Source organism: Eretmochelys imbricata, chromosome 5 (genome assembly GCF_965152235.1).
Source record: "Eretmochelys imbricata isolate rEreImb1 chromosome 5, rEreImb1.hap1, whole genome shotgun sequence".
NCBI classification, from domain to species: Eukaryota; Metazoa; Chordata; order Testudines; family Cheloniidae; genus Eretmochelys; species Eretmochelys imbricata.
The window spans coordinates 27,958,830-27,973,216 of record NC_135576.1 but is presented as its reverse complement, the minus strand read 5'-3'; the positions used below and the strand labels follow the sequence as shown (position 1 = coordinate 27,973,216).

Sequence of the window (14,387 nt, the reverse complement as noted above, 5' to 3'; positions counted from 1 at the left end):
GGATCAGCTGGGTGCAGCAATAAGTGCCTGAGAAAGGGGTACCTTTTCCCACCTGCAGGCTTCACCCATGATTATCAGCCTTTCTTAATAAAAAGCCTGCATTAGCACATCGTCCTTTTGCTGAAAACAAGGTGTACATATTCCCAGAACATTCCTAGCAATGTACCAAGGAAGGCACAGTTCTTACCCTGGACAGTTTGCAAGAGATACAGGTCAGGCACCATTGCCATTGGACTAAGCACAGAAGTGCTGCTTCCTGTTTATACACTAAAGGTGAAGTTCTCTTCATTACATGTCTTACTGTTCTCACTCTCTTGGCTTCCCTTACTATTGCAGGTTTCAGAGGAGCAGCCGTGTTAGTCTGTGTAAGCAAAAAGAAAAGGAGGACTTGTGGCACCTTAGAGACAAACAAATTTATTTTAGCATAAGCTTTCATGAGCACAAAAGCTTATGCTCAAATTTGTTTGTCTCTAAGGTGCCACAAGTCCTCCTTTTTTCTTTTTGCTTACTATTGCATTTTAATAAAAGGGTTTGACCAAAGGGGAGGTAATGGCAAGTGAGACTTGGTTTCAGTGTATTCAAACACCTTTCAGTAAGCTTCATGATAAAGCAGTTGGCCTGGAAATTGATACCATTCCTATAGGCAACTACTAACTCTGGCTTGCCCTTATTTATGAACTGTATTAGCTGACTGGAAAACCTTCTCTGCAGAAACCTAAAGTATAAAACTTTCCCTTTCAGGCTGAACCTCTAGTAGTTGATCTTAAGGACCTCTTCCAAGTAATTTATAACATCAAGAAAAAGGAAGAAGAGGATAAGAAAAAGGCAAGTAACTTCTGTGTTAGTAGGAGATCCTTTAGGTAGGCAGACTCTGTTGGCAAATAGTTGCTTATCAAAATAACTACCTTTGTGTTCAGCATTACCATATTTCAACTCAGTATTGCCCAGTAGCTAAACTGACTGCTATGTAACTTGTAGTAGCACTGAAGCACTACTAGCTTTGTGCATAGGACTACTGCATACATGTCAAGATTAAAGTTAAATAAACGTACAAGTAGTTAAGATGCATAGTGATCCAAGATTCTCAGGTTATAAATAAAACTCTTCTATTTGACTAGATCAGTAAATGTGCAGACTAGATTGGAGAGGCTAGCACTTCAGTGTTAGTTTTATGTTAGATGTTTCATGTCAACATTTATAATTTGTCCTTAGCTTTTGGCAGCATTTGCTTTACTACCAGAGCAGTCTAGCTGAGCATGTTCAAAGTCCTCCTCTAATAGTTTCAAAAGCTGCAGAGTTCTTTACAGAAAGGAATCTGACCTTCTGCCAATCAAGTAATGGCCAGATGCTAATGTAGACTATATATTTTTTTTCAATCTTAGAATGAAGAAGCCAATAAGACAGTTGAGGTAAAACTTTACTCTTTCAATCTGAGTAATACATGCACGCTAAACAAGTGAGATTCTAACTCTGTTGCCTTCTCCTTCATATACTGTCTACCTAGCAAGTACAGTTGGAAGCAACAACCTCAGAACGTGCAACTAGTACTATAGAGCAATACAAAGGGTCTTACCTCTTCACAGCACTAACCGCCTAGACCTAGTCCATCCTCTCCCTCTATGGCAATTCATAAATCAGTCAACCTGAACAATCACTAGAATAAGATGCTTATTTCAAACTTGTCTTAGCACTAACATGGTCTTTATTTTTCACTTCCAGAATGGTAGTGATGCATTGACTGATCAAGTTGACAAACTAAAACTGGTATGTTGACACAATGCTCACTTGAGTATGCGTACTTAAGCTTCCTTAAACTACATAGCAGATCTTAGCAGTTTCTAAAGGTGCACATGTATGAAACAATTTGTCTCACTATAGTAAACTACCTCCTTGGGTTAAAAGTGGAATATCTTAGACTTTGACTTAATATGTTTGTACTCTGCTGGTCTTAAAAGCTTACATCAGCGTGGTGAAATCATTGCCTTACACAGAATATGAACCTCTTCCAAATTAACTTTTTTTAAGGGTGTTGACCAGATGGATTTGTTTGGCGATATGTCCACTCCTCCTGACCTGAACAGTCCTACAGTAAGTAAAGACCTTTCTTGCAGTACAATAGTTGCTTGCTAGTCTATTTTGTGACACACATTACTCAAGGTGAGACTTCAGATTGACTTGATGTTGCAGTTAACCTCACAACTAGAAATAAAGACAACTGCTGCAAAGGTAGCTTTGCCACTAACTGGAAGGAGTAAAAATTCAAATTTCATCCTCTTACATTAGATCTCATAGGAAGCCTGTTCCTATTATAAAATCTCCATTGTGGCAGTAGTTTGTTCCCTCTATCATTGCATAACCATCTTCATCCATGTCTGTTTGCCTCTAGTGATATCAGCTACTGAAGTTCCGTAGCTATAAATGGCAGGCAGACTTACAGTACCACACACAATTTTCAACACCTTTTTTTTATGGTATTCATACAAAACTTGGCATTTTATAACTTTATCTATGCAATGACTTTCAAGTGCTACACGTAAGATGCTGGCAAAAGAATTGAACAAATCTCAGGTCCCTTGCCCAGAATAGGCTCTATGGCCTCTCGAATCTGTCCAATGCTGCTCCTCTACAGGAGAGGTGGGGCTCTTCAAACTTGCTGTACTGCCCCCTCACCCACAATGACTTCATAATCCACAGGCCTCACTTATTACTGACTTGTGAAATTAAAGAACACTGCCAAAATAAACTCTGCTAAGCTTACTCAAGCACAACCTACAGTGTTAATGGCATACTGCGATGTAAGTTACATTGCAAATACCCTATTGATTCAGAGAGTGGCTGGTGCCTCCCTTAAGGTGCCATCCTAATCACTCATGCAAGCATAGTCTAACAGAAAAATGGCACTGTCTAGGCAGACTGCTACTGAGCTGCATAAATACTACGCTTGAGTTTCATATCTTCTGGGGTCAATACGCTGCCTTAGCAGTGCCTTCATATTTTAAGTTTGTTATGAGAGTCCCTATAAAGCAAACTGTAAATGGCTATAACTTACTGACTTGTGGAGAGGAGATCTGCAGGGTTTGAACTTAAGCTATGCATGGCTCAAACACTTATGTCTTCAGGACAGACTAAGCACTGCCCTGTAAGTGCTATGAAACCAGCAATCCGGATGGGAGCCCTCTTATTCCAATAGCATCAGAGGGCTGTTGTAGTGAAAGTGTAAAATCACAAGGGCAAAGTTAGAGGTGTGTGTGTGTGTGTATATTATACACACAAATATACATACCTGGCTCCTAAGCCTGTCAAGCTTTTTTCTAACTGTAAAACAAAGTTGAGATCACCAGACTTCCTGGTAATGGAAGTGTTAGATACCAGTTGTTTGGGGTTTTTTTATTTTCTGCACGGTAAAGATTGAACACATTACATGGCTTGCATCTTTTTCAGTCTTCAACTAACTTTACTTTTTTTCTTTCCAAACTAATAGGAGAGTAAAGATATCCTGTTAGTGGATCTAAACTCTGAAATCGAGAACAATCAGACTTGTGTAAAAGAGAGTCCCTTCTTGAATGGCATCACTTCCTCTCTTCCACGACCAAAGTCACAGACCCCTTTCTTGCCTGAAAGTTCTCTCACTACCAGTCTCAGCTTCTTTCCCATTCCCAATCCAGATCCTTTCAGTGATGATCCTTTCACACAACCAGACCAATCTGCACAACCTTCATTTGATTCTTTAAAATCTTCACTTCAGAAGAAGGAAAGTCTGAGCTTCTTGGGTAACGGTGCAGTAAATGGTGATATTGACTACTTTGGTAAAGAGTTTGATCAGATTTCTAATAGAACTGGCAAACAGGAAATACAGACAAGCCAGTGGCTTCTTGAGAGTAAGCCAAAGCAGCTAGCAGCAAGGACCCAAAATGGGGTACCAGAAAGAGAACAGAATGGTTTTCTGACCAAATCCTCATCAAATCTATTTGCGGAAAGCCCTTCCAAAGGATTATCTCTGCAAAATGGAGTAAAGCTGGACTCTGACAGCAATGTCCAGCTCATGTCACATGACTCCATAACAATTAGCCCACCTCCACAAAGTACCAAGCCAGGAAGAGGAAGGAGGACTGTTCAGGTGAACATCTTCAAATATTTAATGGTGACATGCATGCTGTTAGATGGGCTGGGTGAAGGAAGCTTTCCTTTTTCTTACCAAAATATGGTGATACCTGCTAAACTATTCCTGCTACTCTACAACACAACTTTTTTTTTCTTCAATTCTATTCCACCCACCATGTTCCCTCTGCAATCCATGTTTTCTGATTTCATGTGTACATTCATAATGGTTATCACTAAATATGCACTTTTTTCTTTTCAATGCTGCCATACTTCACTAACTCTGGTAAGTATTTTGATCTGAAATGTATGTAGTACTTGTAAATGTATTTAGTATTTAAATAAAGCAACTGTCAAAAAGGTGCCTGTCAGAACAATGTACAATTCTGAAACTCAGCAGTAAATTCATTCACCCTCCAGCAGACAATAGTCAAAAGAATACCTTTAAGTTTTCTTAAGTCCATACAGTACATATTTATTCTAGAAGACTTTAGAGAACACTGCACTCTGCAGCAAGCTCAAGGCAATCTTTCATAGTGCCTTCTGATTGGTCTATATAAGAAGTTCTTATTCTACCTATTTGTAGATGACTAAAACTGCCATAAGGGTACTTCTAATGTGAGGTTATTTCACATAACTTTTTGGCTATATGATGTGAGAACCTTTAGAACCCTGAAATCTCAAATAGTGAAACTCCATCTATCAAATATGCTGCAACAGAATTAAGGGGGTGTGTTGTATCTAAGCTACAATTTAACTCCCTGTTCACATACTGCAGTAAGTTCAGTATGATTTAATTTATCTTGCCAGTGCTTACCTCCAAGAACAATGTACCTGAAGCACACAACCAATGGACAATATTTAAATAGTGATCAAGCCAGGATAGTCTTCTATTCTTAGCATAAGTAAATGACTTCATTATATGCATGGTATTCTAAAACACACCCATTTAAATGCTTCCTCTGTCAGCTGTGGAGGTGTCTAGTCTAGTCTAAGATTAGAACTCAAACTCTGCAGCCTACCAGTCCTTTAGTGTAAAACCTGGATCCCATGTCTCCTGGTTCCAGAACCAAAATAGTTTTTATCTGAGTGCTCTAGCTTGCTTAGTAGCAGATACAGGACTTTGCCTGTCTTGGCAGTATCAGAACTTTCCTGAAAACAAGGCCCAGAAACTGGAATTGGTATCCTTTTGGTAACTGTGTATCCCAGTAAAACTGTCTTTTCTCTTCTCCCCTCCCTACCTTGTTTCCAGACTGCAGCAAATGATTTGTTTGGCTCGGACCTCTTTGCATCTACTGCTCCACAAGCCCCAGGCCTGACTTCTCCTGCAGCACAACCTGCACTGGTGCAAACCAGCCCGCTGGACCTCTTCCAAACCAGTCCTACCATAGGACCTCTGGCTGGGCTAGGTTAGTTCATTACTTTAAGGTGACAAATCAACCTTATCGGCTACTTCAACTTATGGTCTCTCTCTTACTTTAAGTCAGACTTAAATTTAAATCTTCTCTTGACAAGAGTGTGCTGGAGTTCCCTTTTCCCTTCTGGCCTCTCATGTTGCATTTTCCCTACTTTCTTCCTCAGCCTGACAGCATCTCATTAGAACGTATTTCATTGACACTTATATACTCCATCCTCTGTGTACTTAACTGAGTGCTTGCTCTTTTAGCTTGTGGTGTGAACAGACTATGTTGCATGATAAAAACAGAATCTGGTGGCCTACTAAAGAGACTCTTCACGTACACCACAAGATACCAGTAAATGTAAACATGGTACCAAATGTTAAAATAGTACAGGAAGAGAGCAGTCTGGAGATTGACATATTGAATCTCCAGTCCAGTGTATTGGCAAAAGTTGCTTTTCTAATCACAGCTAGAAAAATTACCACTGACAAGTCTACACAGCAGCTGGGAGCATGCCTCCATGGATACAATATTTTTAGCACATTAGCTCAAGCATGTGTCTGTCTACCTTCACTGGGAAGCACGTTCCCACCTGCAGTGTGGACATACCCTAAGAAACGACATGCTACTGCAATACAAATTGTAATGACTAGCAGACTGGGGGACTTTGTGCAAGGCATTCAAAGTTAAATGCCTGCAGAGCTGAAGTGACTTGCCCAAGGTCACAACAGGTCATTGTCAAATCAAGGATAGACCCAGGTCTCCTGCCCAGTCTGGTGCCCTACCCAGTTGACTACCACTTCTAAAACATGGAGTGTTTCTTGTGTTAAACTGTACATGTATTGGATTGTGGAGCTCTGTGTCCATACTTATGTGACAGCCAGAGCAACTGCTGGCAGACTTTGTCCACAGCTGACATCTTTATTCCATTACTGTTACATGTTTCTTTAGATTTCTAATACATTCAGAGTTGTGCTTTCAGCACTAAAGTTTAATAACTCTACCAAAATCCAGCAGTGCTGAGAACTAGCCCAAACTTTCCTAGTTGTCCTTGCTGTATAGATAATTGGGACAGCTATAACTCATACCTTAAATATATTAAGTCCATATTTAAGTAGACTGAATACAGTTGGACCCTCAAATTCACTGTTATCCTATGTCCAATATCTTGGCTCAATGCCCTGTGAAGGCCTTTATGTGAACAATTGAATACAGAATCTTCACAGGGGGGTGGGGTGTGGATATGAACTGAACTTTACAGTTTTGGCTTCTGTCCATGACAAATGATGCACAACCAAACTAAGGCTATGGATCTGAGTTAGGCACCCAACCAAGTTATTGTGTCTCTGCAGGAGACAATGTAGGAGTGGAAAGCAGAGTTCTTTGATTCTGAACACTGGACTCTAAACCAGATTCAGGAGAGCAAAATTTTAATGATCCTTGCAATCCTACTTGCATTGGAGAAGCAAATCTAACCTCTCTAAAATCTGAGAAAATAAGCAGTAAACGTGTGTGGCTCCCCCATGTCCATACAAGGTAGAGTTGAACAGAAATGTTAGTTTCTTTTCACTCACAAGGCTAATACGCAACTAGCTAAATTCAATTACTGTCACTCTGGCACCTTGGAGTCCATTGCTACTAATATTATTATTTCAAAGATTAAGTGGAATATTCATATAATAATCACGGACCAGCTCAAATGGATCACAAGTCACAGGGATGTAAGGCTTGGGCTGAGAGGGAACCCAGTTTTAAAAATCTGGAGAATTTCTCATGCCAAATTTTGCTTGAAAATATTAGCTAGGCAACAGTATCACAGAGACAGCCCTGGGGCTATATATGAATGTATGTAGCTAGCTGAACAGTCCATGCAGTGCCACTAACTCTCTAACATGCAGTTGCTTTTGTATGCAATACTTTAAGATACATGTAACCTAGTTGCATCTTAGTCAGCAGATCAATGTCCTCAACTTTGAGGGCTGCTCTCCAAATGACTTAAGGGAGGAAGGCAATAAAATTCAGACTGGGTTGGGGTCAGGCAACTATAGGGGAACATGCCACTTAAGGTAAGAGCAGGAGCAGAAGATTCTGATGCGTAGAGCCTTGGATCTCTGGAAGAGATCCATTCAGCTTACTAACCAATGAGGCTTAAACTATGTGACTTGGGGCAGAGGGAGCTAGGGGAGTTAAATGTGGTGGTGGTGAGGCAAGCTGCTTCTGTATGTAATAGGATGCAGAGGAAGGACTGAAATGGCTGAAGATATTTACATTCAGCATTAATAAACCTTCATTTTCAGAGTGAGTAGTAATGGAATGCATAGGTAACTCACACTCTCTCACTGCTGAGAATATAGAGTTCTAGGCTCTTTCCCTGCAAGAAGCAATGGCCTCAATCTTGCACTGAAATCTGCCTTCTAACAATTTGCTTTAAAAGCTAGAGTAAGACCTTGAGTCACTAACAAACCTGTTCAAACCTGTCTCCTTAAGCTATCATTAAAACTGAGTTTAGAATAACTTTTTTGGAAAATGGGACTAGCAGCACACTAGTCACCTTAGGAAGAGCTTGCATACCTCCAGGGAAGCATCAGATCCAATCACGCTGTAGCCTATACAAACCTTCTGCACTCAACCAGGTTCAGGTCAGCATGACCCAATGAAGGAAACTTGTTTAGTTTTTGTCTTTGTTTGAAACTCTCTCCTGGTGACGTGCTGTATAGGCATATTACACTGAATACATCTGTATGATACAGCTTCCTACTTACTAGCAAGACTTAATCTTGACAAGGAGCTAGTCAGGGTTAACTGACATCAAAGGGCATTTCGTATTTCTTGGTTTAACATGCAGTATATCAGTGGTGTCTGGAGCAGACCCTCAACACTTTCTGACAGAATAAAATCAAATATCTAAGAACGAGGTTTTTAGAGCCCCCAAATTAAAATGGCTTGTCTAAGTACTTTATCCACTTCATAAGGTGACGTAATAGCTTCTATTGGACCAGCTTCAGTGGTGAAAGACAAGCCTTTGTGCTACAGAGCTCTTGTGAAGGAAGCTTCACAGGCATTGAAGTCTATGCATCAGCAAGACGTTAGATTTGTACTGTGAAAAACTCAAGTAAGGAGCACAAGTATTCATACAGTACACCTACAGAGATGCCTCACTATACCCTATTTACAAGTCTTGCATATTATCTTTCTTAGGTGGCTTGCCAGGAACATCTCCAACACCATGGAGTCAACAGTCCTCAGTTTTCAATCCCACCACATCAGTATTTCCTGGATCCATTATGGGTGCTCAACCTACAGGCTTTACTCAACCACTTGCCTTCAGTGCCCCTCCAGCAGTCTCAGGATGGGGTCAGCCTGCATCCTTTGGAGCCCCATCACCATCTCAATCTCCTGGTCTCTGGGGTCAGCCAGCACATGTTTCTCCTACTCCTTGGGCACAACCAGCTGCCATTGGAAATCCTTTCCAGACCAGCATGTTTCCATCTACTACACAGCCCCCTGCTATGTTGTCTTCTGTCTCAGCAACTAGCCCTCCTCAGCCACCACCCAGAACTGCACCTCCGAAGGAGCCATCTAAGAAGGAAAGTGATGCCTTCACTGCATTAGACCCACTTGGGGATAAAGAGAAAAAGGATGTAAAAGAAATGTTTAAAGACTTCCAGCTGACAAAGCCACCTGCAGTACCAGCAAGGAGGGGAGAACAGCAGCAAAGTCGTCTTGGTGCTTCTGGAGCTTTCACTAGTTACTTTAATAGCAAAGTGGGCATTCTTCAAGACCACACTGATCACAATGACTTGGCAGCTAATCTATTGTCCACTAAAATCAGTGGTAAATTCCCTTTTCTTAATGCTTCATCAAGCTATAGGGGGAAGAATAAACCAAGACCTTCCCTTGCAAGGAAGCTAATTTTAGACATTAAGTGCCTTTAGATGGCTAGGCTAGCATCTTCTCTTGTCAAGATACTTTCTGTTGCTAGTCTATATTAAAGTATAGTCTGAGGGTCATCCTTAATTTATTGCTGCCCAATACTGCTCTCTAGCATTCATATGTTCTCTAAACCACTCACTTTCAAACCTGGAAACTTTCCAGTTTGAATTATTTAAGCTAATTGGCATCTTTTTTTAGAAATAACTAAGGTGACTCCTCATAAGTAGAGGCTCTGCACAAAGTTTGATTCTAGCTTGAAATCTATCTTCTAGAAAATTACACTCAACTAATCCTTCAGGTTCCGGAGGAAATCCTACTGTATATTCATTCAGAAATCAAGGCCTGCCTAGATCTGAGCTCTTTCCACAAGGAAAGTAACTTGTTTAAACTCTCTTTCACACAGAACCACCAAAGCCTGCTCCCAGACAAAGCACTCTGCCAGCTTCCAAGCCTGATGCCCTGTTTGAAAACCCCTTTCAAACAGATCCTTTCAGCACCTCCTCACAACCCTCTGTAAGTACTAAGCACTGTTTACCTACCCAGTAGTTCTCTGAAGTCTCCTGTCAACACCACACAAACCTGTGCAGGTTTGTCCACTGGTGGGGCACTTCCCATTTGGTGACAAAACAATTCCCTAGCAGGGTCAGCAAATTCCATGTATTCCCATGTTTGACTTCAAATTCGCCTTCAGGGGGAAGGGAGAAAATACTACTTGTGAACCTAAGCCAAATTCTGGATAGCGTTACTAACTCCCAGGGTGAAGGTGCCTTTTTAGTTTTGTGGTATGAGGCAGTTGTGCTTTGTCAGCCATATTGACAAAGCCACAATTCTTTCCAACTAGTTTAGGCCTTCCCCTCTTTGCAGGGTAGGGGGTAAGGAGCATGAAATGTGTAGCTTCTCTGTTTTGGCCAAAGAATGGAGGCCTCCATCCTGGGTATCCTACAGGGAAGGAAGTAGCCTAACCACATTCTGCATCTGGAACATGAGACTTGAAGCCCTTTATGGAAACTCTGGAACTTCTCCAAAATGCTCTTTTTTTTTCATTTTAGTCTAAAAACTAAATTTATTGGCTGAATCCCATATGAATATTTAAATACACATGGTCTTTGTATAGATAAGTATGAGTCAAGTTAAATAGACTTTAATTCTAACCCAGCCCTAAAAATATACAGTTATTGTTCATTTAAACAGTTAGCTAACTATACTTCTACTGTAAATCTTTCCAGAATGCCTGAAATGTGGGTTGTTTAAAACCACTTGCCCAACATCTCTCCCTCCCTCTACCTTTCATAGTGTTCAGAGTTCACCAGTTTAGTAGCCCATTGTTTATAAACAATCTTCTATTTTAGACTGCATCTCAGCCATCACCATCTTCTGATCTATTTGGTGATCCTTTTGGAAATCCATTTGCATAACTTTGGTAAGTGGCTCTGTGTAATTGACATGTTTCTCAGTATGTCTTTATGGAGAAACCACCAAAGAATTGGAAAGCTAGTCTACTGACCACTTTCCCCATGTGACTGGCATGGGAAGGTGGTCTGTGCTGGAGTCTGGCATTGTGGCTAATACAATTGACTAGCAAAACTATTAGCTTGCCCAGTGGCTGGGGAAGGGAGGAGACAAGACACTTAACATCTCTTTAAAAGCAAGTATGTTTAAACTTGGAGCAATGCAAATCACTGACCCTAATTTCTAAACTGGAAGAAATAGGTGGCCTCAGTCTGAATTCACTAACTGCATGCAGTGGAAGAGCTAACTCTTTTTTCTCCTACAAGCTTATAGAATCTCAGAGTCCAAGATTATCCACCCACATTGGTTAATGTCCATGCCCATAATTGCTGCAGGGTAGCTTTCAGTACCAAATTATAGAACAGGGATTCACAACATGTGGTCTGCCTTTAACTTTGTTTCCAGGATCAGGTATCGGGTGACATCTTAAAAAGTAGTAGCTGGTTTTATGAGAATACCCCTCTCCTGAGATCAGTTTAGCTATGCTCTCTAGTATAATCCCTTTGTTTCCATCTTTTTACTTTGTAGCAGAATGGTAGTTGGCATGTAGACATCTGGGTCAAATATGGAAGCAGGATTTAATGTAGATAAGGGCAGCCTGAACCCCACTGAAATGTAACTGACTCATCATATGAAATATATTGATTCTCTAGGTGTCACAGCAGACTGAGAAATCCTAATAGCACAGTATAAATGCTGTTGAAGTAACTAAAACTGTTTTTGTTCTCTAACTTATTTGATTTCACAGTTTCCTGTAGTAAAGGTTAAAATACAACTTCATGCATTGGAAAAGGAATGTTTTCATTACAGCCAATAAGATTTGATCAGCAGAAAGTTGACTTAGTCCCTTCTGCAAGGTGCACAAAGTTGAAAATGGACTCCACTTTAGGAAAAACTCTGCACTTAAACCACAATAGGCAGGATTACTTAAAAATTAGCCAGCTCTTCCAGACTTTGGGTGGATAACCATTTCTAATGCAACAAATGCACTCAGCAGAACTCTGCATAAAAGGCTACACTTAGATCCTACAAGTTAAACAAATCTTCCCCTTGCTCAATTGTCTCAACCTTACAATGAGCAGACAGTATTACCATAACTAATATTTCCACATTTTACTGGAGGTCCTAGTAGTTAAGGTTACCAGCTTCTTGCTGAAGATTTAAGTTTAGACTAGAATCTCTATACAATATTTTAATCTGGTAAGCCTTTAGAATATTAGGGTGTTGAGAATTCACACACACATACACCCCTTCTTGCTTTGTGGTTTTGGGGGGGGGGTTGGCTTTTTTGGCAACATCTCTACTAGCAGTTTTATGCGGTGAGTGGGTGAAGTGTTTTTATCACAATTCCTAACCACTTTCTCTCTTTGCCAGAAACCAGGTGTAACCAGCAAAGGACAAATGGAATAACAAGACAACCCCTCCTTGTCACCATTTTCTACTAGTCTTACTTTTCATTATCTGCCTTCATCCTTGATGCCTATTCTGATTTGTTGTTAATGTCTGTCTGCTGTGATCTAAAAACTGTCTGTGTGGACTGAAACATGAGCCCTCAAAGAGAACCTGCTGTTAACATAATTCAAGATGAAGCCAAGAAAAATATCCAGACTTTCATGCTGGAGGCCCAGGTTCAAGTTGGTGGATGTGAATTTTTTTCTGTAACCTCTTCAGTTTCTTCTGATTTAAGAACTGCATATATAAGTCTTGTGGAAACACTGACTTCCCAGTCTTACTGTGGTGTTTTTAAACATGGTCCCCTACACTTAATTCTTGCAGCACTTACTGTAATGGTTGTAATAAGGAGTTGAGCACCCATTTTGAGGAAGAAACTATGCATTCTCCTCCACATAGGGAAAGGGACTTGTGGATTTAGAATCTTGCAAATTCTGCAACACTGTGACGTGACAAGCTTCTTTTTTTCACACATCTGGATTCCACTGATGGCTGTCTCACTCCAAAATGGCAGCCATTTAAAGCTTTTCTTAAACCTCCACTTTTCAATGTACAATAGTTTCTTGTATTTATGATGACTGTGCAACTGGTGATAACTTATGGCTTTCCTTCTGATTTCTAAGTAGTGGGAAAACAAACCAAAGTAGACAAGAATCCAGTGCTTGCTAACTCATATTGAAAATGGCAAAATGCCCTCCATCTGATTGTAATTAGTCCCTTAACTACAACATAATTGCAGAATCTGGAAAAGCAGTGGCTATAGAGAACAAACTCCAACACTGTTTCTAACTGACAAATTGTCTAAGCTAATGTTCTGGAATCTGACCTTGGACATAAAGCTGAAACACCTCAGCCAAACTTCAACTTGTGTCTAATGCCCTGTGTTTTTAAATCTGCTAAGGGTTGTGGGTCGGGGGGAATCAAATAGGGTGCTGGATTTTTCTTGCTTCAAGCAAGAAACCCATCTGCCAAGCTTTCTTGTTGAATCACTTGCTAAACTTCAGTGAATGTCCATAATGATCTGAACTCAAATCACTTGTTTTGTCACAGACATGGTGTAAGCCAGTTCCAGTATGTATTGGAAGGGCAAATGGCAATCTCTTGTATTGATCTTGATTTCACCTGATGCCTTAGTATTTTGTGAATTACGATGCACCTCATACAATTTGAGGTAGCTATCCACCTCTCAAAGGAGGTTGTGCCTTCCTTTGTGAACCTCTGTACTAACTGACTTTTGTATCTAAATCAGTCTCTTATAAACTAAACTGTTAAGGTTACTTTGCTTTTTGGACACAGGCCTAATCAGCTCTTGCCATTGTGTTGGTGGTTAGTTTCTTACTCAACCATTTATAAGTGTAAACTTGAAATACATCTTGTCTTTTATGTTGAATTGGATACCTAAACAAATGCTAAACAGAGAATTACTTCTGGAAAATCAATTTGAAGGCAACTTTAGTGACAAATTCAGCCAGTCATGCAACTTGTTCTGTATATAACCTTTCTCTTGTGCACTTTCCTACAATGCAATTAAAAGTTATGAATTTATAAGTACTTGTCTCAAACTGGAAATGTAGAAACTTATGGATGTTACTATTATATAAACTGTAGTCGCACAACTAGTAAAGTTTTCTAATGACATTAAAAAGATGCTGCTCTTTATATCAAATGAGTGCGGGTTGCCAGTTTCCTGAAGGAGCAGTACATCAAGGCATACTAACATGCCATGTAGCATATTTGTTTGTTCTGGAGCAAGAACTGAACATCCTAGGAGTTTATCACTATTTAGAACTTCCAATTTTATGGCTGTTTCTAGCCAAACTGATAGACTTCATCAAAAGAATCATAGCATTTTTCTATGCTTTCCAGTTAGAATACTTTCTGTTTAGTGGCTTTTCAGAGGAGTTTAATTTGAGAGCAGTTTTCTTTTTTATATACTTCAAAAATGGCTACTTGAAATTCTGGACCAGTTTTTCCTCCATAGCTGTAGAAGAGATC

The 14,387-nt window shown here is 40.1% G+C and overlaps 1 protein-coding gene across 5 annotated transcripts in view; it reads left to right on the top strand.

Moving 5' to 3' along the window:
- DAB2 (DAB adaptor protein 2) overlaps nt 1-13,940 on the top strand; it is a 42,786-nt gene extending 28,846 nt beyond the window's left edge. For 2 of the 5 annotated variants that reach the window (XM_077816785.1, XM_077816786.1), the window contains 10 exons: nt 742-825; nt 1,383-1,409; nt 1,720-1,764; nt 2,026-2,088; nt 3,482-4,384; nt 5,351-5,507; nt 8,697-9,332; nt 9,835-9,944; nt 10,781-10,851; nt 12,315-13,940. In XM_077816785.1, coding sequence (XP_077672911.1) covers nt 742-825; nt 1,383-1,409; nt 1,720-1,764; nt 2,026-2,088; nt 3,482-4,384; nt 5,351-5,507; nt 8,697-9,332; nt 9,835-9,944; nt 10,781-10,846 — 2,091 coding nt within the window. In that variant the 3' untranslated portion in view covers nt 10,847-10,851; nt 12,315-13,940. The remainder of the gene's footprint in view (nt 1-741; nt 826-1,382; nt 1,410-1,719; nt 1,765-2,025; nt 2,089-3,481; nt 4,385-5,350; nt 5,508-8,696; nt 9,333-9,834; nt 9,945-10,780; nt 10,852-12,314) is intronic. The other 3 variants (XM_077816788.1, XM_077816787.1, XM_077816789.1) reach the window with 3 other exon arrangements.
- The last annotated feature ends 447 nt before the right edge of the window (nt 13,941-14,387 follow it).